Source organism: Branchiostoma lanceolatum, chromosome 9 (assembly GCF_035083965.1).
Source record: "Branchiostoma lanceolatum isolate klBraLanc5 chromosome 9, klBraLanc5.hap2, whole genome shotgun sequence".
Lineage (NCBI taxonomy): Eukaryota > Metazoa > Chordata > Leptocardii > Amphioxiformes > Branchiostomatidae > Branchiostoma > Branchiostoma lanceolatum.
The window spans coordinates 6,416,054-6,437,762 of NC_089730.1; the positions used below are offsets into that span (position 1 = coordinate 6,416,054).

Genomic DNA, 21,709 nt, shown 5'->3' on the forward strand with positions numbered 1-21,709 from the left:
GTAGCCTTGTGCAAATATTATCCTTGGACAAGGAGGTTTGCTTGTATCATTGTACACGTTTAAAGAAAATTCTTCCTTTTGATTGCTATATATAGCTTGATCAAATTCAGCTGAAATTCAAAGCAAATTCTATGAATTTCGCTGAAGCTGACATATTGGATGAAATAGTTGTACTTCCTAAATTCATAACGAAAAAGTGGACATTTCTAAGTCTTTTTTCTGACGAAAAACAATCAGGCAAAATAGAAAAAAAATCGTAGCTTCCCAAGAGACAGTTGACGCGCGGCACCTCTTTGAACTCACCGACTGTCTGCAGATATTTGTGTACAGGCGACAAAAGCCTGCTGTTTGGAAAACTTCGATTGTCCTCCCCACATCTGCTTGAAGATTACGTCACGCAAGCTACCTGTCCTTGTCCTTGTCCTTGTCCAGGGATAATGTTTAGTACAGATATTCCTGGCTCCGCCTGTGGCATTGTCTTGTCTTGTCTCACGTCTGTCGGGCTGTGGGCCTTTCCTTGACTTCCCCCTCTCCACGCCTTTCGACTACTTCATCATCTGTACGATCGTGGGAAATTGTATCGTCCTGGCCCTGGAGGACCACCTCCCGAAGGACGACCGGACACCTTTGTCCGAACAGCTGGTAAGTCGGTACCGTCCAGCAGCTGCAACAAAGTGTCGTCTGCTATTATCATCTGTGCGCATGCGTGTGTTAGATCTATGTTTCGTCAGATTTGCATGGCGTCGTCGCTTTTAATGTTTTTGTGTAAACAAAACGTCACACATTACGTCACTCTCTCAGGCAATAATGCATCGTGACGCCATTGTTTGCATATCAGAATATTATGGGATGTTTAACACGTCGAAAGTATAATGGGGTGTTGGTAAGTCATCTTTGCATCTTTGGAGAATGTTGCAGCGCATTGGCTACAAAAGTTACGCATTGATATCAGAGGTTGTGTGGCAAAATAGGGTTAATTTTCTAAAGAGCACGTTTTTATCGGTACATCTTGAAACTCATATGTACAATCTGCAGTACCTGACAGAAAACGTGAGTTACAAATCAGCTAGAATTTACAAGTACGCTGAATCGACCACGGTTGTTTTTCTATGGTTAGTCTGGTCCTAATTGACAAGAGGCGGTCAGTAATCTAGTTAGCACGACAGCCAATGTCTGCGCACCAAAAATACTAGTCCTTATTAGTTTGGTCCCTGTCGGTTTTAGACAAGATGTATTTCTTGTCAACTAACCTTTGTCCTACTGAGACCGACAATTGTCGGTTTGCGCATGCTTGTTCTGTATGGTATAGCCCTCGGACTAAGGTTGGGTTGAGGGTATTTCTAGAATGCTTACGTTGCACCCGCGCGGTTTTTAATAGTGAAGCGAAGCACTTAAAAATGAGCAATACCAAACTAGTACCCTTTGTTTCAAAGGTGGCTGGGTACTTTAACAGTAGGGGGAATATTTTTGCTCTGGAAATCCAGCAGGACAAGGTTTTGAACACCATCGCGATTTTTTTCTCGGAACTTTTTACACTAGAAGGAAGGGCAAGGCCGTAACCGCGAGTGGACACATGGACAATTCTCTAGCCTGAAAGAGATTCAATCACACGGGAAAGAGATTGGACGAAGAAAAGGTTGCATTAACTGGAAGTCCTCCTGGCTGTTCTAGCTTGATAAGCTTAATGCTCTGGTGTATTCCCTGTCGGATAGATAAGAACTAAACGTCTTTAACTAAATGTCTTATCAACTAAATGTCTTATCAACTAAAAGTCGATATGTCTATCCCTCCGTGAGGTATTGTTTTATGGTCGGTGTGTTTCTTTGTGTAAACGTGTGTCCGAATATAATATAGAGTGACAGGATTTGTGGCAGAAGATGGTGTACGTTGAGACTGGCAGTATGTGGAGGTTGGCTTGGCCCGGGTCCGAAGTTGGTCCCGTAGCCCGGCAGGAAAATACTAAGTTTGTTTTCCAGAATTAGCAAAAAATTCACAATAAGATTAAAACAAGAGATTCTCAAAAACTCACATATATTTCACGGAGATATGAGATGTTTGATTTCCTGGTTTGGTTGATTTCTATCTTCTATTAAAGATGGAAAAATTCCTATCCCCCATTTCTATACGTATACTTTTTTTTTGTTTCCTTGTAATAATAATAGTCTTTGTTGCATATTCCTACCCAGAAGAGCTAAATGCACAGATGACCACACGTGGTCTATAAGAAGTATAATGCAAAACATGAATTGATAAAATGCTACATTCTAACATTGAAAACTAAAAAACAGACAAACTGTGGACTATTGCTAAACTAATGTTGATCACCCAGTAGTTTCTTCTTTTGTTTTGGAACATTTGGCAATATGCAAGTAATATGCGAGTAATATGCAAGTATTTCGCTGCAATTAAAGTATATTTGCACATCCAGACGATTACCGGGCCACCACAAGATTTTTCTAGACTCTAGACTCCTCTGTCAAAAGTCAAGCCATTTGGCCAGCCTTGGGGGAAATCTTTCTACATTAGAAGCCAATAGATGTAGGTTTAATAGCCCATGCACTGACGTCCAGGCGTGGGTCTACCTCTAAAACGGCAAATGCTGATGTTTTTATGATATTAGAAAGACGACAAAATGTATTTTGACAGCTGACAGTGGCCGTACATATACGTTGTTGACTACGGCATTGTTTTACTTTATAAAGGGTAAAATCTGGACGAACTAGCGACAAGTGCTGATGTTTTTATGTTGTTAAAAAGACGACAAAATATATACATTTTGACAGCTGACAGTGGCCGTACGTATACGTTGTTGACTACGGAATTGTTTACTTAAAAAATGTATAATCTGGACAAAATAGCGACATTTTCTTCGCATATAAAGATATCTAGATCAAAGAGGAAAGCATACGAGAAACGATGGATTTTGTCAGCGCCTAAAAATGCCTACGCAGCGATTCATTGTCACTGACAGAGTTGGCCGCTGCACGTAAATATGGGATTTATCTGGATGAAAATCAGTCCTCCCACTCTTATCTACGCCGAGCACATGTTACGCGTAGGCCGCACCGATTTTCACAGAAACGCTGACTGATATCAAGGTCTGGAGAAAAATGCGTCGAGCCAAAGTTGCTGAATCTTGTACCAATTTATCAAGAAATGTCAAGTAGTCATGTAAGTACAAGGACATAAGAAATACGTATATGCTGAAAAAAATAAATTCTGATTCCATGACGGCCCAAACAATTTCGAATCTGAAAATCTATTTGTTCAGGTCTAGACCCATAAAAGGAACATATGAGAACATTATATCTGGTTTCTCAAAATGGCGGACAGATGCTACGCCGCCATTTTGAATGAACAACTTTTGCCCACACCGTCGTTTTCAAGCGGTGAGGGATATCTGACGTTAAGCTCTGTCACAACAAATTCCTTCAAATCGGATGATTCAAAATGTATCTACCCTCCGATGTCTCTCTTCATATGTGTTCGTTCTCATTATCAAGAGATGCATGAATTCAAGCGTTAAGATAACCGCTAAGCGTTCAGACTTCCGGTCGCCACTGTATTCCACTTGTCATATGCTTCCATCCATACAAAACGCTGAAATATTGCCACCGGGAAGCCCCTGTTTGTGCAAAACACAATGGAGACGCCTGATTTTGCATTCTAGTCGTCTTTCCTCCTACATAATAGGCGTTGCGGCTGTGGCATCTGTCTGTACTGATCGCCTTGCAGACCTCGGTTTTTATGAGCGCTAGCAGACAGGGGCGACTGGATGGGTTTGACAGCAATAATGACGAACCTTATGAGGAGAGTAGCTTTCAAAGCTGTCTCCGGTTGGCGTTTAGTATGACCTTTTCTTCGCGCTACGTGCTTGATGTGTTTGTTTTTTCTTCTTCTAGTTCGCTACCTGCGAGTTCAAATCGTAGGGGTATAAAATATGAGAAAAGCAGAAAAGAGGAGTCAAGCCAGGGGCAAAATCACCCCGCAACTTGACTTGCACATTGATTAACGCAAATGAGCATCGTCGAGTTAAGATGACGTATGGATGAACCGCGAAACGCTTCTCAAGTTTCTTTTCGACGATGATTTTGTGTCATCAAATTCATGATGTTGAGAGAGATCGATGACGATTCGTCGCTCTACAAGAGTATACAGTCTCCGATATATCAGAAAGACACACACAATGCCGCGTGAATTTTAAAAAGAGGCTTATCAAAAACGTACGTGCGCTGCCACGCCCAACTGAACGGGGCTTAGATCTGCACGCCAGCGGCTTCCGAGAGGATCTACTTTCCAACACCTGACGACACGCTTCATTTACTCAGCGCTGAAAGCCAAGGCTGAGAGCTGGTGCGCAACTTATCAACTGTTGATTTGCTTACGATAAGAATTTCCTAGGATAGAGGGAAAGATATAAATCCACGGGTCAGGAAAAATAATGGACTTGGAGGGGGAAATACAAGGAAAATACGAGGACTGATAAAGAAGGCGTAAAAACCGTTGGGACGAGAAAGCTGTCAATGTCTGTGATTGCTATGTGAGGCTCTTAATGCACGCTTTGATCGCTGGAGCAGCAGCGCTGCAATGCAGCCCCGGGGAACGAGAACTGTCAGGCGGGCACGTGCCCAGAATACACTTGTTGCAAACAATGACGTCATTGCCCTAAAGTGTATGCTCTCCTAAATTCCCGACAAAAATCACCTAGGATTCTTAATAGAACTGATTTACCCGCATCGAAATTTCATTTCGCGAAATATCTGCCTTGGCTATTTGGACATTCAATGCACGTTACATTCAGGCTTATCAAAGATCATTGTCATAAGGACGAAGTGCGCATGCGCAAGGTCAAAGGTGAAGGCCCCTAACTTGTAAACAATTCTTGTCTCGACCAAGTCTAGACAGCGTCGACTGATTTGCATAACGAAGTCGGGATTGTTTTGTTTACGTCTTAGGGGTCTTCACATTTGAACTTGCGCATGCGTACTAATAATCGTGAGCGTCCTTATTGTACAAACTGTTGTTTACATGCGTATTTGAGTGCGTTGTAACTCGAAGCTATCTGATGGTAAATCCTAGCATTGAGCCGAGCGAGGTCAAACACCCTTCCTGCTTTTATTGCGCACCGCGAAATTTACTGACCGACCTTCAATCCTCTATCGGAATCACTGATTTAAAGCGATATAACATGGCCGTTCCTAGGTTCGTTAAAAGACCGCCTTCGATAGCCACACAGAAATAACATATAGAAAGTAGCCGTTATGCCAGCGGTCATTGGTCCATCTTCATTTGCATAAACATAGATTTTCGGCCAGGCTGTATTCATCTAGTTCGAACCAGTACGACCGTGTAAAAACCTAATAATGAGAAGCTATCAATTTTAGACTTCGAGAAATTTCGATTCTTGGTGTACTGACCTCTTTGCAACGGCGAACATTCTGGACCTTCTGCCATTGGCTGTATATCTAATTTCATTAGTCAACGACAGTCGTATAAACTGATTTACATCAATTGTATCCAATCTGTTAAATCAAAGAATGGGGTTTAACAGACAGGCGATATTTGTTTCCGATGCATTCCAACAAGCTACTCGTTTGTATCGGTTTGAGCCAAGTCCATACCGTTGGAAGGTCGGCAACAGACACGAAGGAGATAAAGCTTCGAAACGTAACACTCTCTCCCCCCCTTTCTCTCTCTCTCTCTCTCTCTCTCTCTCTCTCTCTCTCTCTCTCTCTCTCTCTCTCTCTCTCTCCCCCCTCCCTCCCTCTCTCGTTCTCTCTCTTACTGTACCTAATTGCCGTGTTACGATTTAGTTAAGGTGGTTTTATTGTTAAAAAATCTCGTCAACTTGCTAGTTCATTCACTCACTTTCTTTTACCTACTCTCTCACTAGCCCATTCACTCCCTCTACCACTCAATCCTTCACTCACTCACTCGCTCACACAAGCTTGATGCAACTTCACGGCAGGCAACCATAGGCGATCTCCCGATAAAAGAGCTAAAACACATGATATTACTCTTCCTTCGTGCTGTAAAATATTTCGTGATATCGTCAGGTTCTGGTTGTCCCCTAGACAGAATATCTTAAATCAAAGCTCATTAAGATGCATTGCATTGCCTATCTATGAGACTATGTAATGCTCACATCAAGACGTCTAGACTGCCGAGAGACAATAAGACGTCTCGAGCTTAAGAAATGATTTCTCCGCAGTATTAAAAAAATCCGAAGGCTGTTGGCAGGATAGTCCTGTCAGCAGTAGGAAAATTTGCACTGCTGACAGGATCATCCTGTCAGCAGTAGAAAAAAATGCACTGCTGACAGGATGATTCTGCTGATTTTTCCACTGCTGACAGGACCGTCCTGTCAGCAGTGCAATTTTTTCTACTGCTGACAGGATCATCCTGACAATATCCGCTTCCAAAAAAACCACAAGAAAACTGTGTCGCTCAACGTAGGGCACGGTCGAATTCGTCGTACTCACTATCGTCGTATCTAAACTGAGAGAAGTCTTGAGATAGTCGTGTATTCGTCGTAATAAAGTCCGCTGTCTTGTTATGGAAAAGGCTGTTTTAGAACCTTGTCGGTAGTTGGCTAGACATCAAAATCGTGCGAAAACCTACGGTGAATGTTACAGTGCCGTTAATTGAATACCAACGATGGTACATATTCATTGTTTGATAAAAATGTAAGCTCCCTTTAGAAAACCTAATTTCCAAATCCCGGTGAACTTTGTGTCTACTTTTGCTTGACCGGAATCCTCCGTTTGAACGTGTCGACTTCAGAATTCTGAACGCGCTGTCACCTGGGGAAATTGTGATTTATTTCCGATCAATTATTTACATCGCTAAATGGATTCTGAGCCGGCCACGTTTGATACGTTAATGTGCTTTAGCTGTTCAAATGAATGGCACAGACACGGGTTCGTTAACCTAAGACAGTAGATCTAGCCTGGTATAATCTTTACCTGACAGTTTTCATGACTAAGCGTTATCAACTATTGAATGTAATCAGAGAATGTTGATCGTATGTCGCTTGGACTGAAGCAAAATGGGCGTCAAGATAGCCCGACGTGAAGTGTCGTAAAATACACGTACGACATAGACTGACCTAGCTGTCGTAAAATGAGCTAGTCTAGACGCAAGTCGTCGGTTTGATTGGAAACTTGTGTTGAAGACTGTATAGGGACGTGTAAATATGGCTTGATCTGCGAGGTATCGTCATAAAGATGGCGAGGGTCACGTTAATTATCTCCGTAGGGGCTGCAAGGGCTCGGTCATTTTTTCATCCCTGACATCGCTGTCATATTTGACTGCCCCTAAACGTCTCTCTCGATTCAATTTTGATTGGCCGGAGCGCTGCGCATTCATTCAAAACATCTCCAGGGGTGTGCTTCGACCTCAGCCTTACAAACAATCTTGCGCCACATCTTCAGCAAGCTAACGAGAAATCGACGAAAAAGTCCCAACGGTTATTTTAAAGAAATTACACTGTTAATGATTGCTGACAGTTTGCCTTTATCTCGAAAGGGCAAGGACGAAAAATGAATAGTGTCTGCGCTCTACAAGCTCATCATACTTCTCATCACGTCCTCATGATAGAAAGTCTTTTATTCTCATTGTATTCAACTAGATGTCTTAAAATCCCTTCGTTTTTGCCACATTCGTAGCATTATTAGTAGTTTTTAAAAACACATTTCTAAGAGGTTGATAGGAAGTAATGGGTGCGTATCTAACGACCAAAAAAGAGTTTTTAGAATTCTTTGCAATATGAATATCTATTCAGTATGTTTAAAATGTGTAGGTTGCGGTTGATCATTTTTTGCATACCATAAAATCTACGTACCGGAAAGTCTTTCCGATAAGGCTCTGTTAACGTCATTATCCAACCAGTTCAAGCAGTTAAGGGTATACGTTGGCTTCAGAAGGACCTTAAGTTAACTAATTTCTCTTGTAAAAATGCATATGAGCTGGCTGAATTCCGTAGATAGCCACAATGCATGGCGTTTAGCTGTGAAATTGATTAGCGCATTCAGCACCGCTTCCCTGTCCTTGGTGCTGAACATAACTTCGAACTAAACGAAATCTTCTTTATCATCAAAATTCATCCAGACAGGAAATCCTTCCACTGCTTATCTTTTAAGTTATGTTCTGTTAAAACAAACATCTATTTCTATATACTTGTGGTCACCAATAGACATGGTCAGATACCGTTCTGTATCTGTATAGCTTGTATAACCGCCCTTCGGCATAACACACCAGCTTCGCAGGCATGCGGCGCGGCAGAAGCTGGTTATATCACACTGAACGACCTGTCACACCTAAGTTTTGAATATCTAGCTATAAGTGTTGTTGAAAGATTAATTTAATGAGGATACCCCTACTGTATACATGCACGTACTTGGTGACAACAAGTTCCACTCTACACTAGTTCAAGGAGTAAACGAATTTTTAACACCTCAATTGCAATTCTGGGTAGTTAACTCTGGTACCTGAAGGCATGGCTATTTCTTGTTCTATTCTGAGCTGGTAATATACATGTAATAGTCGGTACGTCCCACAATTCATCAGTAACCTCAACCCCTTTCTTTGCCCTTTTCCCAGGAACTCACGGAACCTTACTTTCTGGGGATATTCTGCGTGGAAGCCGCCGTGAAAATAATCGCCCTGGGCTTTGTACTACATAAAGGATCCTACTTACGGAACGGCTGGAACATTATGGATTTCGTAGTGGTAGTCACCGGGTAAGTACAAATAGATTTTTATATACGTATGCATAGTCTATAGACCTTTAGTTAACGTTTAGAACGCGGACAGAAAGCAATCTTAGCAAAGTTTATAAGCTTGTTTTAAACGCGTGGTGTAGGAATTGTTTCCAAACGATTTTGTCCGTAGCCTTTGCTTTCAGTCGATGAATCTATCGACCGTACTCCTCACAACAAGTGAGAAAGCGTTGTACAGTTTACCAATAGTATAGAGGAAGTTGTACTTTACGGAAATCGTTAAGAAAAGCGCTACGTTCGAAGAAGAGCCTCTTGTAGACATTACGTTACCGATTTGTTTTAAAACTGCATAGGCAGCCGTCTGATATCGAAGAGGGAACTGTTACGAGAAAGCGTAGGTTGGATATAAAAGCTTTTTTAGCGCAACAAACAACGCTGGAGGCAATTCTGTTCTAGAAGAAATGCGATAAGCATGTCGAAAGGGGACTGAAGCCTACTTAGTAGTAGAATACTCGCTGGGAAGATCGATTGAACGCCTGGAAAAGGCTGGAGAATGTTGGAGACATGTTTTTCGTAGAAACGCTGTCGGCAACCGACCCGTAAACCGCAACGTCGAGGCAAAAATCGCAGGGATGATTTAGTTTACCCACAACAATTCCCCTGTGGGATCCTGTCGGCAGCGTTTGAGAAAAGAAAATTGGACCGCATATTTAGTAAGGCGGAAGATGATTATTTTTGCCGTGCGAACATTTATAAAGCCTCTGCATCTGAGGATGGATCTCGAAGTGTTAAATGCGCTGTAGTGACAGCAAGTTGCCCTCCAGTTTAGATCGTCTGTTGGTATGCTTGCATGGGAGGCTTGTCCGGAAATAAAGACAAATTTACGGACATTTTGATAAGAATTCCATTACAATAAGTTACATGTATTTTGGTCCATGAATGGTAAAGCTGTTTTGAGAGGTTATTGGCACAAAAATTATAACATCATAAACTACATCTGCGAAATTTCTCCTTGCAGGGGAAAGAATGCCGGATTTACGGACATTTTGATAAAAATTCCATTACAAGAAGTTATGTATGTTTCGATACATGAAATTTAAAGCTGCTTTGAGAGGTTTTAGGCACAAAAATTCTAAATCATAACATCATAAACAACTTCTCTTGTCGGGGAGAGAACGCCAGATCTGCGGATATTTTGATAAAAATTCCATTACAATAAGTTACGTATGTTTTGATCCATGAAATTTAAGGCTGCTTTGAGAGTTTTTTTCCAAAATTCTAAATCATAAAATCATAAAATCATAAAATTCATCGTCGAAATTTCTCTTGTCAGAGAAAGAACGCCAGATTTATGGACATTTTGATAAAAAGATTCCATTACAAGAAGTTACATATGTTTTGATTCATGACATCTAAGGCTGTTTTGAGAGGTTTTAGGCTCAAAAATTCTAAATCATAACATCATAAACAACTTCTCTTGTCGGGGAAAGAACGCCAGATCTGCGGATATTTTGATGAAAATTGCATTACAATAAGTTACGTATGTTTTGATACATGAAATTTATGGCTGTTTTGAGAGGTTTTAGGCACAGAAATTCTTAATTATAACATCATAAACTACACCGTTGAAATTTATGTTTCATTTTCTAGAATGCTTAAACATCTATTCGGAGATAATAAAACTAGTTTGGCTCAAATGCGGAAGTAAATGAAATATTCATCAACCAATTTTTGGACTAACGTCATGGCAATTGGGCCAATTATGAAAATCTTGCTGTTCAACAAATTGCCAATGACGTCTGATGTTGACGTAATATTTTGTGAGCATGTGAAGAAACTATCCCCTGTGGCAAATGTCGTTTGGTACTTGAAGAGTGATGAATTTTCATATATTGTTTATTCACATACAAATATTTGAAATCAATATGAAATACAGGCCAAAAAACATACCAGAAGCCTATGTGGCTTTTCGTGGGCCATCCCAAAAAAATTGATAATATGAATGATTTTTACATAAACAAAACTAAACAAAATTAACAAAAGAATACATAAAGACTAAAGAAAAATTGACATTGTCAAAACAACTTATCAAATTGTTGTTGCCCTAAAGTATTGAATACAGACCTTGTAATTAAGTGATTGGGACAGACAAAGATATGGTGCAGCCGTAGTTAATTGCATTTGGGAATGCAACATTTTGGGACTTATAACCGGAGCTTACTTACCACCAATGGAAACAGAAAATACCTTTCAACATCTTTTGTGCCCAGGGAAGACAAAATTGAAATGGATGGATAGATAGATAACACTTTCAACAATGGAAAACAGATAGCAAAAGAACAAATTTCATAATAATCCGAAGTCCACAAAAGTATATAATATGTACTTTTTGTGATTATCATCATTTTTGAGTGCATCATCAAGTTAACATAATGTAATTTGAAAAATCTATTCTTAAATTCATTTGTCAGAATGCATCTGTTTTCCTGTCTAGAAAATCCCTAAGACTAGTAAAGTAAATATATCAGATCATTCTGATACTGATTCTGATTACATTTTCAATTACTTTCTGTCCATCTCATAATGTACTGTACTGTAAACTATTAGTAATTAAAAAGCCTCTTCTCTGTGAAAAATCTTTTCTTAAATTCATTTGTAAGCATGCATCTGTTTTGCTTTCTTGAAAATCCATAAGACTAGTAAAGTAAACATATCAGATCATTCTGATACCGATTACATTTTCAATTACTTAAATACTTCTTGTCCATCTCATAATGAATACTGTTAACTATTAGTAATCAAAAAGCCTCTTCTCTGTGAAAAATCTATTCTTAAATTCATTTGTCAGCATGCATCTGTTTTCCTTTTTAGAAAATCCCAAAGACTATAGCAAAGTAAACATATCAGATTATTCTGATACCCTGATTACATTATCAATTACTTGAATGCTTCTTGTCCATCTCATAATGAATACTGTAAACTATTAGTAATCAAAAAGCCTCTTCTCTGTGAAAAATCTATGCTAAAATTCATTTGTCAGCATGCATCTGTTTCTCCTTTCTAGAAAATCCCTAAGAGTAAAGATATCAGATCATTCTGATACGGATTACATTATCAATTACTTGAATGCTTCCTGTCCATCTCATAATGAATACTGTAAACTATTAGTAATTAAAAAGCCTCTTCTCTGTGAAAAATCTATCCTTAAATTCATTTGCCAGCATGAGTCTGTTTTCCCTTCTCGAAAATCCCTAAGACTGGCAAAGTAAACATATCAGCTCATTCGGATACTGATTATGTCATCAATTACTAAGATAATACTTCTTTTCCATCTCATAATCAATATTGTAAACTACTAGTAATTAAAAAAGCCTCTTCTCTGTGAAAAATATTTTCTTGAATTCATTTGTCAGCATGCATCTGTTTTCCTGTTACTTATTTCATTACCAATTACTTGAATGCTTCCTATCCATCTCATAATGAATACTGTAAACTATCAGTAATTGAAAAGCCTCTTCTCTGTTAAAAATCTATTCTTAACTTCATTTGCCAGCATGCATCTGTTTTCCTTTCTAGAAAATCCCAAAGACTAGCAAAGTAAACATATCAGATTATTCTGATACTGATTACATTATCTATTACTTGAATGCTTCATCTCATAATGAATACTGTAAACTATTAGTTATAAAAAAGCCTCTTCTCTGTGAAAAATCTAGTCTTAAATTCATTTGCCAGCATCCATCTGTTTTTCCTTTTTAGAAAATCCCTAAGACCAGTAAAGTAAACATATCAGATTCTTCCGATACTGATTACATTATCAATTACTTGAATACTTCTTGTCCATCTCATAATGAATACTGTAAACTATAAGTAATTAAAAAAGCCTCTTCTCTATGCAAAATCTAGTCTTAAATTCATTTGCCAGCATGCATCTGTTTTCCTTTTTAGAAAATCCCAAAGACTAGCAAAGTAAACATATCAGATTATTCTGATACCCTGATTACATTATCAATTACTTGAATGCTTCTTGTCAATTTCATAATGAATACTGTAAACTATTAGTAATTAAAAAAGCCTCTTCTCTGTGAAAAATCTATTCTTCAATTCATTTGTCAGCATGCATCTGTTTTCCTTTCTAGAAAGTCCCTAAGACTAGTAAAGTAAGCGTATCAAATAATTCTGATACTTATTTCATTATCAATTACTTGAATGCTTCCTATCCATCTCATAATGAATACTGTAAACTATTAGTTATCAAAAAGCCTATTTTCTGTGAAAAATCTATTCTTAATTCATTTGCCAGCATGCATCTGCTTTTACTTTCTAGAAAATCCCTAAGACTAGTAAAGTAAACATAGCAGATCATTCTAATACTGATTACATTATCAATTACTTGAATGCCTCTTGTCCATCTGATAATAAATACTGTAAACTATTAGTAATTAAAAAGCATCTTCTCTGTTTTTCCACCTTCCACCATCCTGTTTCCCCGTAACAGAGTCTTGGCGCTCTCTGTCCCCTACTTTGACCAACCCGCCTTCCGAGCCTTGCGCGGGCTGAGGCCTTTAACAATGCTATATAGGATAGAAAGTAAGTTTACAGTTCTACAAGTAGTGTAAGTGTTGGAATGATGACGGTCCCACTTTTACCATTAACAATTGTTCTTACAAGTCATCGTGAACTAAATGCTGTAACAGTTGTTTCTCCTGTGTACTACAGTCTGTCACTGCAACCCCCCAAATTACCCCAAAATAATCAAATTAACCGAAGAGTTATGGCTGTACATTAAAACTGTGCTGCATGTTGACCTTATTTTCAACCCCACCCACATGAATTTGCACTATTCAGTTGCTTGGACTGCATCATCATTCACAAGTGCATATGCTCAAGAGGTGTCGCCAAAAAAAAGAAGTTTCAAGCTATCCACCCCTACTGTTGTGGGATTTTGGTATGACCGATGATGTCATGACAACACCAAGATGTGCCAAGCCATCTCTGCAACAACTCAGTTGCCACTACATATGCATTTTTGCAGAAAAATATGCAAATGTTTAATAATACCACACTCCCTAAATTGATACATTTTTATGAGGGTGGCTACATGCTTATTCTGAAAGGGATCAGTGACATTTATAAAATACCTGCCAGCGATAACGACGTTTCAGTACAGAAGTGATAATAAACATTTAAAAAACATTTTAGTCTAAGTGCAATGTTACCCTCTAGTAGGCATTTTATTCAATTAACAACAGGTAGATTTTAGCACTTTATGTGTACAAAAAGTCGCTGTATAACCCTACGGGGAAATGAGAGATAAAAGTTTTCTCCAAACATATAGACCCATTAAGACTACAGAAAAACGGCAATATGCTCCAAGTTCTTTGCCTACAAATCAGAAAGAGATGCAACATCCCCAAGAGCCCTCCATCAAGCCTACTAAGAAGCTTCATGGTCCCAGGGGCTGATTTTTGGTGGTTTGCCAGCATTTTAATTTGTGGCTTATACCATTAATCTCATGCAAAGAAGGCTGATGCACAATCAGGTAGTACATGTATTGGGCCTGCGGCCAAATCAATGTGTTTAATGAGTCTTAAAATGTACATTGGTGGTTTTGGGCTGTCAGGTCTTCCATATCAAAGCTACATTTTATAAGCCAGTTCATGGATTAAAATGGGCATGCACAGCAAGATGCATTGTGGGTAATATGTCAGAGGTGATGACCCCTAACCTGTAAACAGTTCTATTCATGTAAACAGTTCTATTCATGTAAACAGTTCTATTCATGTAAACAGTTCTATTCATGTTAACTGTTCTATTCATGTAAGCAATTCTATTCATGTAAACAATTCTATTCATGTTGCTGAATAGATGATTGTCCAAATGTGTTTTGTTTATGTCTCAGGAGCCTTGAACTTTGACATATTTCCCACAATGCATTTTGCTGCACATATGCAGTTTAGACTGTGAACCAGCTTATAAGTTGATGAAAAATCTTTTTCTATATGAAAAGCGAGGATCATGCATCCCTTTTACCTGTTGCAGGCAAATCAATACAAACAATGATTCTAAAACTGTAACATTAGTTTCGATAGTACATGAATTTCAATGACATTTTAATTTTTGTGTCAGTCATCAAAAACATAAACTGACAGACACCCCAAACTTTAAAAGCCAAAAGATGGTTGTACATGTACTTAATATTCAAATGATTTTTGTGTTTGTTTGCATGATACATGTGTTGCTCTTAATGTTGTTTAACATCACTAAGTAACAAGTAAATTGTTGTCAATTTCTTTGAATTGCAAACTGTTGGCACTTTCATTTTACAGAATACGAAACTCTCTATGATTTCATAGGGAGCTTATTTTGAGTTTGTGATGCACTAACAAGCCCTTAACTTACCCGCGTCCTGTTTTTTTCCTTTCTATCTCTCCCGACGCCCTTCCGAACCCGCACAGCCTCATGTCTACCTTTGTCCAAAGTAACAATGTCGACTTGCGCACCCTTCGAGCCGTCAGGGTGTTACGACCACTCAAGTTGGTGGCAGGAATACCAAGTAAGTACATGTACCTTCTTTAGTTGTCTCTAGTGTTGTGTACATATAGAATAAAACACGGGGTATTCCATATCACCCAAGGTACCAGCCCGACAGCCGTAGGGTGATGCGGAATACACCGTGTTGTATTTTATCTATGTCATACCCACCCGAGAAAACACACATTGCAATGGGAAATGCGCCAGAATTTGAGGGAGTTTGTGTCCTCGAACAAAAAACTGTAACAACATTGATTCCAACCTCCGAAGCCGGTATTCGAATTTTCGACGGCGGTACAACCGGCGCGCGCGAAATGCATTCTAAATATTCTATGGAAGCCCATGCGATACAACTTAGAACCCTGCGTGGAATAATTTTCCCACAACATTGACTTATAGACTCATTTTGAATTATGGCCTCTTTTGATTAAGCTTGGAAAAGTATACCATCAAAACATATATTGTATCATATATTATTGGTCAAGAGTATAAAATCATAGAATACTTTAAGTATGTATAGAACTGATCACGGACATCAACTATAGTTCCTATGAATAACAAGTTGGTGTTAACTTTGATGATTCACCATGATATTAGTTGGTGTTTCATTGTTGTACATTCCTCTTCCTGAAACAATGGCTGAGTCATCGGTGTATTATGAGGCCCGAGAGAACATTTGCAATTTGATGCGTTGAAAAAGTATGGACTCATTTCCCAAATTGCGTTTTATAGCAGTGAAAGATTGTGGCACGGATAGCTTTTCTCATAAGAATGCGTTGAAAAAAAGTATGGCCTCATTTCCCAAATTGTGTCTTTAAGCGGTGAAAGATTGTGAAACGGATAGCTTTTATCATATGCCAGAGACCCGTCCTCAGTATGGGGGTGCTGGAAACTGAAATTTCTGAGGGAATAAACATTTTGCAGTCAACTACTGTTTCATTTGTAATTTGATGCGTTGAAAAAGTATGGACTCATTTCCCAAATTGCGTCTTCGAGCAGTGAAAGATTGTGGCACGAATAGCTTTTATCATATGCCAGAGACCTGGTATTAGTCATCAGTAATAGGGGTGTTGGAAACTGAAATTTCTCGGGGACTAAACATTCATAGTCAACTACGATTTCATTCATCACCATTGTATTACCTGTAGTTCATCTTTAGGGCTGTTTCTATTGAAAGTTACCCTAATGTTGTGCCTTCGGGAAAGATGCTTTGTATTACTAATTTTCTCACTCGACCAGGTAAGAATGAGTACCTGGCTTTGGTTAGGGACGTCCTCTCTGTTGGGAAGTAAAGCTGAAGGTCTTGTGTTTGAGGAGAGCCACGCCTCAAGCATGTTAAAGATCTCATTGTATTTATCGAAAAGAGTAGGGGTCCATCCCGGTGTGGGTGGATCAAACCTTACAGTCTTGTACATAATTGTCTCAATAATTAGAAAAAATGTTTTTTTTTTTTGTTAAACGTCAGGAGGTTTAATGTTACCGGTTATATGAAATAAACAAGCAAACAAACAAACAAAAAAGGAATGTTTAGCTTTGCAATCAAAAGGAAGATGATGTCAGGTAAGTTTAGGTTGACCAGAAATAGAAATCAAAAAAGATTCTGAACATTGGAACATTTGAAAGGGACTGATTCCTAAATTGCAAATTTCAGTTAGAAGAACAACACCCTGTTCAATAATTGTTTACTTCCCTTTTTGACTTGAAAAGGGACCTATTTTTTTACCTGCTATGCACATTTTTACTTAGTCCAGTACATAATGTTTAATGTTGTACATACAACTTACAGAAACAAGATGCTATTAACATTTCCTTCAGCATGTACATTTGGCATTTCTAGAAAAAGCTCCTTTACAAAGTAACCATGATTATCCAAAGTACGACACATCTTTGAAAGGTTTGTTCTTGTCTGATTTAGTTTCAAAATAAACATGATGTCACCCTATTCCCTATTCACAACAAAACTGATGGCACTCTTAAGAAAAAGTTTTCTTCCTAAAGGCCTCTTAGTTTTCCCGAAATGTGTCCCATTCTCAGGAGACAAGATCTCATTCTCTGAAACACGGGCCTGTCTTTATCCGAATGCGTACGTGCACTTGTATTCGGGCGATGCTAATTTCCACTAATGCTCCCGCTATCTCCTACATCAAAGTGTACCGCAGCTACTAAATCCTCGGGGAAACTGTGCCATCAGGCAATTAAGGAACCTCATCCCGTCTTGGTGCCAATTTTTATCAGCCCGTCGGGGGTTGAATATATACATTACCATGGATCAAAATTGTACGCCCAAAGGCGCGCCTAGGGAGCGATCTATTCCATGGGCATGCCAAATGGTATGATAAAATCCTCGAGGGTGATGGTCTTTGGGGACAGTGTGGTATTACTAGACGCTGACCCATAATGAGATGGAATTAGTCATAGAGATTAATTCATGTATGAGCAGGCTACATTTATTGATTGCAAAGAAAATTACAACTGCTTTTGTTGTGGTTACGGTGAAGAATAAGCTCTGATAATATTTCTTTCTTCTATATTACAACAATAACATTGTTCAATGCCATCTCTGTGCCTATAGTGTGCATTGAAGTTAATCGTTAGAATTTCACTTTGGGTTTCTGAAGACGATCGTTATCTTGCTTCGAGCACCTTTTTCAAGGGAACATTTTGTCGTCTTGGTATCGTAAATCTCAAGATACAATGATGACAATATAGATAAGAAGTTTTTGACACGGATGTAAGTATCGAAAATGTTACAGATTTTTCAAATTGTGCAACAGTTACTGCTGAGAAATAAGAAAATTGCTGAAAATTATCAAATTTCAGTAATTTTTTTCATCTCATTTATTCTATTTTGTTAGATATTTCTCAGACATGATATGTGTAGTACATACATCAATAACTCTCTCTGTCTCTCTCTCTCTCTATATATATATCTAGTTATATATTTATATATTATATATAAAGAGAGAGAGACAGTTATATATATACAATGTATATATAAAGAGAGAGAGAGAGAGAGAGAGAGAGAGAGAGATTCTTTTAATATGTAGAGGTAGAAATACAGAAATGAGACTAGTTTGTAAGTATGGGATAGACGTTATGCAGTTGTATTGATTCTGGCTTGAGGAAAAATGAATATGGTTGTGGATTTGGCACTGGCAAAGAGAATCGATATCACTCTCGGTCCATAGGAACCATGGGATTATAACATTGGCAGCACTCAAAAGAAACAGAGATGCTTTGATATAGCCGGCTGTATTCTTGTCTTTCATGCTCTGCATTATTCCACTGCCAAGTGCAGGGGTCCATTTTCCGTAGTCTTACGTAATCTCTCACTGTCAGGGGCTGATTGGCCCTCCTCCTCGAGAACTTTTGGTGGCACACCTCTAATAGTCGTAGTAGTAGACTGGTTTATTCGTCATCATGTGACAGACAGGCCTCATGGCAGCCCTTATAAGGCTGAATTGCGAGGCTAAATACATCGTAGGTAATTGCGCGTTACAAATCAGGCAACGGTTAAAAGTTTCAATAAATATCAGTTTAAAACAATTGATAAGACTATTTAAAATATTGCACTTAGAGTTTTACTCAGGACAAAAGGGTGCGGCCGGAATATAACATTACAATGTTTTCTAGAGTTCATATCATGAATACATACAAGAGGTTTATATATATATATTACAACAACAGTGTGAATAGCTTGATGTCTCATAATCATTTTTAGGTATGCTGTTCCATGGTCCAGGTGGGACATCATGGTTCCAGGGCTCTTTATGCAAATTAATGCAAATGAGGCAATGACTTGAGAGAACCGTTCCCATTCCTAGAACCAAGGGCCTTGCTAGAACTAACAATAGGAGCTCAGCATTATTTATCACTATGAAAATCAGTCCAATAGGAGCTCAGGTTTCACTTTGAAAACCAGTCAACACAGCCTCCAACACCACAGACAGTTGTAACACTGACAATGATTGGTCCATGTTAGCACATTATGCATAAATCAACATAATTAGGATGTCCCCAATTCTCCTGACTTAGAGGTGTTGGTCATCAAACTTTTAGCTACCTGACCAATGGAAGGGCTCTGCTTGAGGTGTGATTGACATCACTTTATAGTCAGGCTATATTTTCTGACCAAAAGCCCCCCTCTCACTGGACCCGCGGCACGCTGGCGGCGTCGCTGCGGCCGATCGAATTGACTAAGCACTCAACAAATTACAATGACAGAAAACGAACCTTTTTATGCTTTGTGTGTTTTCTTGTCTTTTTGGTCAAACTTGTACGTTTTGAATGATATTCCTATTATAAAGTCAAGCGTAACACAAATCCAGTTTAGGACGCAGCGACGCCGCCAGTGTACCACGGGTCCAGTGAGAGGGGGCCTTAACCAATCACTCTATACCAGTCTTACAGTTCAGAAGCGATGCCAAACTGGGCAGCAGTGAAGGAGCTGCTAGAAGTATGATTAACATGGCTGTATAGTCAGGGTACATTTTCCCGACCTAACCAATCACTTTGTACGTATAGGCCAGAAGTGATGCCAAAAGCCCCCCTCTCACTGGACCCGCGGCATGCTGGCGACGTTGCTGCGTCCTAAACTGGATTTGTGTTACCCTTGACTTGATAATGGGAATATCATTCAAAACGTCAAGTATGACAAAAAAGACAACAAAACACACAAAGCTTAAAGAGAATCCCTTTTTGTCGATGAAATTCGTTGAGTGCTTTGTCAATTCCATCGGCCGGAGCGACGATGCCAGCGTGCCGCGAGTACAGTGAGAGGGAGGCTAAACTGGGCTACTAGAAGTGTGATTTACAAGACTGCGTAGTCAGGGTACATTTTCCCGGCCCAACCAATCACTTTGTACATATCGTCCAGAAGTGATGCCAGACTGAGTGCATCAAGAGGCTGACGGCGGCATCATTTCAGTGCAAATGCACAGGCTTAGCTTCAGCCTTGACCAGGATAGGGGCCCAACCTGCGAGCACTCAAAGTGCTCAGTCGAGTGGAAAGAACAACGTATAGAGCGGATCTAGTGGTCACGACTGCAGCAGGTTTTCAATATTTTTCAGGGCTGGAAATACATTAATTTTCAATATTTGAAGGCAACCCAAGCAATATTAGGGCCCGAAAATCAGATTTTGAAAGTCAATTTCTATACATGATTAGTTCAAACAACACTATCACATATAGTATATGTATAGTATCACATATATATATGTATAGCGACGTCCATGATACAAAAATATGACTTTGTTGACCCCATTTCTAAAATCAAAAAGGCAAAACTGCAAATTGTGCCGAATTCTAACCAAATTTGATTCTTCCACTAAGTCTTTATAAATCAGTCAGCCCCAAAATTGAGTGATATATGACAGTTGCCATCTTAGGCATCTATGCACATGTATCACATTATTGATTTTTTATGCCCATGCCAGATCATTTAGAGCACTTAGGTCCAATCAATAGTCATTTGAGATCCAAATGCACCCCTGATCCCAAACTAGGGGAGCATTACAGGGAGGATTCGAACCAATAGAGTAAATCATTAATGCAGTTATCTCAGCAGCCAATCACAGGTGTCTACATATAATTATCCATCTGCCCAGGGTTAGTGCTAAACGAGGTCAACTACATGCATTACCTTTCAATTTAGGCCAATGTTTGGTAATAATCCATTTACATATAGCAGTAACTTTTGGCTGTTTTGTTCCAAGACAGCATTTTTTGTATCAAACGAAATTCTATGACTGGAGGCTTTTCTCCTTTAGGCCATGCTGATTTGATGGTATACTGTTAATTACTTTATCTTCACGGTAGCAAAATTTCACTGTGTAAGGAAAATGAACATTTTCACTGAACTTTAACTTCACGATGGTGCCAAGTGATTGGAATCATAAATAAAACAGGTTTTTTCACAGGAATGATAAGTTCACAGTACTGAGTTGACAGTGAAAACAGTGAATATAAAGTAACAGTGAAAGAAACGAGAATTACAGTAATTGTACATGTAAATAGCATCCTCTGGGAACCCCAAAACCAATGCAAGTGTGTGAAAAAAAAAGGTGGCAAAAAAAAAGAAGATTTGCCTTCATTATGAAATCTAAGTGGTCAGGAAGGTTGAACAATTGACTGAACACACACAGTATTGTATACTAAACAATAAATTCCTTGTGTTTGTTCTTTCACGTGCGCATCTTCTTCTTTCACTCTCTCACTCACTCACTATCCGGTTTAGGGTCTTCTTTTCACCATCATCTGGGGGTTTGACGTGCTTGCATGTGGATGAGGAAGCTTGGTTGACTTGACTTTGGAATTGACTTTGGCATTCTACGACATTAGTATCTGTTTTCTGATATTTTTTTTCAATTTACGGCATCAAATTGTTCATTTTGCAGCTGCTTTGTATGATTTACAGTATGGTCGAAAATTTCTAATTTTTGTAAACAGACGAAAA

The 21,709-nt window shown here is 39.0% G+C and overlaps 1 protein-coding gene across 13 annotated transcripts in view; it reads left to right on the plus strand.

The window, feature by feature from the left end:
• LOC136442212 (probable voltage-dependent N-type calcium channel subunit alpha-1B) overlaps positions 1-21,709 on the plus strand; it is a 152,241-nt gene that overhangs the window by 30,374 nt on the left and 100,158 nt on the right. For 11 of the 13 annotated variants that reach the window (XM_066438955.1, XM_066438965.1, XM_066438966.1 and 8 more), the window contains exons 6-7: positions 8,602-8,741; positions 15,179-15,276. In XM_066438955.1, coding sequence (XP_066295052.1) covers positions 8,602-8,741; positions 15,179-15,276 — 238 coding nt within the window. Of the gene's footprint in view, positions 1-536; positions 643-8,601; positions 8,742-15,178; positions 15,277-21,709 lie in introns of all 13 variants that reach the window. The other 2 variants (XM_066438954.1, XM_066438959.1) reach the window with 1 other exon arrangement.